Here is a 2,255-nt window from a genome sequence, read left to right as displayed (position 1 = left end):
GATTGTTACTGGACATTTGAGCAATCAATTTTTCCTCTGAGGATTGGGGAATAAGCCTGGGAGATTGCAAATGAGTATTTATTACTACTTAGTGTTTTAAGTCATTGTTTTAATACTAGATGTTTCATACACATTGCCCCAACTCTTCCTAAACACCCTGAAAATGAGTGTTATTAGCCTTGTTTTATAGATGAGGCTCAGAGAGGTTAAGTAACTGTGCAAGGCGCTAGGTGAGTAGTGGGCTCAAAATTAAAATCATAGCCTGTTTGCCTCCAGTTCTTATTCAACTATCATATTTTAGATGGCATTTAAATAAATGTGATCCTCATACACCCATCATGTGGATGTCTCCAAGCCAGAACCGAACCTGGGTTTCTGAATTTATCCTGCTTGGCTTCTCCAGTGACACCATGACCAACAGGATCCTCTTCAGTGTCTTCCTTCTTCTTTACCTGAGCTCAGTCCTTGGCAATGGGCTCATCATCACCCTGATATGCCTGGAAAGGCACCTCCACACTCCCATGTACTTCTTCCTCTGTATTCTCTCCCTGCTGGATATGAGTTATGTCACCACCACTGTGCCCCAGATGCTGGTGCATCTTCTCGCTCAATCTCAGACCATCTCCTTTGCTGGTTGTTGGCTACAAATGTACATGTTTAGCGGTCTGGCCCTGACTGAGTGTTTTTTCCTTGTAGTCATGGCCTATGACCGATACGTGGCCATCTGCTATCCACTGCGTTATACTATCATCCTCAACTGGGGCTTATGCACACAGCTGTCGGCTGGGACCTGGGCCTGTGGTTTCTTCGTCTCTTTTATCCACACTTTTTTAACGATGAGGCTGCCATACTGTGGGCCCAATAGGGTCAACCACTACTTCTGTGAGGGCCCCTCAATACTAAATTTGGCTTGTATGGATACACACCTTATTGAAATGGTAGGCCTCTTCATCAGTGTCTTCATGCTTGTTGCCCCACTGTCCCTCATTGTGGCCTCCTACATCCGTATTGCCCAGGCCATTCTCAAGATCAAGTCCATGCAGGCCCGCTGCAAGGCTTTCTCCACCTGCGCTTCCCACCTGACTGTGATCACATTCTTCTATGCTCCAGCCACCTACATCTACACGAAGCCCATTTCAAGATATTCCCCTGAGCGAGACAAGCAGATCTCACTCTTTTATAATGTGTTCACTGTCCTGCTTAATCCTGTGGTCTACAGTCTGAGGAACAAGGACATCAAGGGGGCTTTTCTCAAAGTGATGGGGAAGGGTAGAGTGGCCTGGTGAATTGGGAGGCAGGCAGAGTCTAAGGTAGTCAATGTTGAGAAAAGGTGGAGTATCTATAGTGCATGAAACCAACATTATACATCTAAAACAACATAGTACTTGGTCAGTTGCACAAAGGTGGAACATGAAACTAACATGGGTGTCTTGATCAACTTGCTACATTGTGGCACAATAACTCAATCTCAGTGACTTACAACAGTGAAAGTTCATTTATTGTTCATATTCAATGTCAAATGTAAACAGACTGTGGCCTTCTGCCATTGGATTCTTCGATCCCACCCAAAGTAGGAGGTTCAATCTTGAAAATACTAGTCTTATGACACAGAGAAAGGAATAATGGCTGAAATATTAGTACATGATAACTCTTTTTTAATGTTTTTATACATTTTTTTTCTTTTTTAAGATTTTGAATTAGAGGATAATTACTTTACAACATTGTGATAGTTTCTGCCATATATCAACATGAATCAGCCATAGGTCTACATATGTCCCTTCCCTCTTGAACTTCCCTCTTGAACTTCACTTTCACCTCCCTCCCTAATGTTTTAATACATTTTTTTGAAGAATCTGACAGAATGATCAGAAGAACAATAGAATAATATGCTATATAACAGGTTATTGTGAAGAATATACAGCATGGAACCATGTGAATAAAATATGTATGCATAGGAGAAAAATACAACTTTTGGCAATATTTTATATATAATTATCTTTCAGACTAGGTAAAATTAAACTTGTTAGGTTACAAAATTTTTAGAAACTAAGATGCATCACATTAAAATGGAGGCATAAAAATTAATCTTTAGTCATTTAATTTCATTCTCTAATCTATTTCCATGTACTCTATTTAAGTGAGAATGGATGTATGCTGACGCTTATGAAGGAAGAAATAAAGACAGGTAGGGAACATTTTTTCCAGTTTACAAACAAGAAGGCATAAGGGAAGATATATTTTTTTCTTTCTTTTTA

At 40.1% G+C, this 2,255-nt stretch overlaps 1 protein-coding gene across 1 annotated transcript; it reads left to right on the top strand.

Annotated features, from left to right (window-relative positions):
- Nucleotides 1–338: 338 nt before the first annotated feature.
- LOC136153188 (olfactory receptor 2A12-like) lies at nucleotides 339–1,286 on the top strand. Its single transcript, XM_065914791.1, has one exon. The coding sequence runs from the start codon at nucleotides 339–341 to the stop codon at nucleotides 1,284–1,286; it is 948 nt and encodes a 315-aa protein (XP_065770863.1).
- Nucleotides 1,287–2,255: the final 969 nt, after the last annotated feature.

Source organism: Muntiacus reevesi, chromosome 1, assembly GCF_963930625.1.
Source record: "Muntiacus reevesi chromosome 1, mMunRee1.1, whole genome shotgun sequence".
Taxonomy (NCBI): Eukaryota; Metazoa; Chordata; class Mammalia; order Artiodactyla; family Cervidae; genus Muntiacus; species Muntiacus reevesi.
This window is presented reverse-complemented; position numbering and strand designations above follow the sequence as displayed.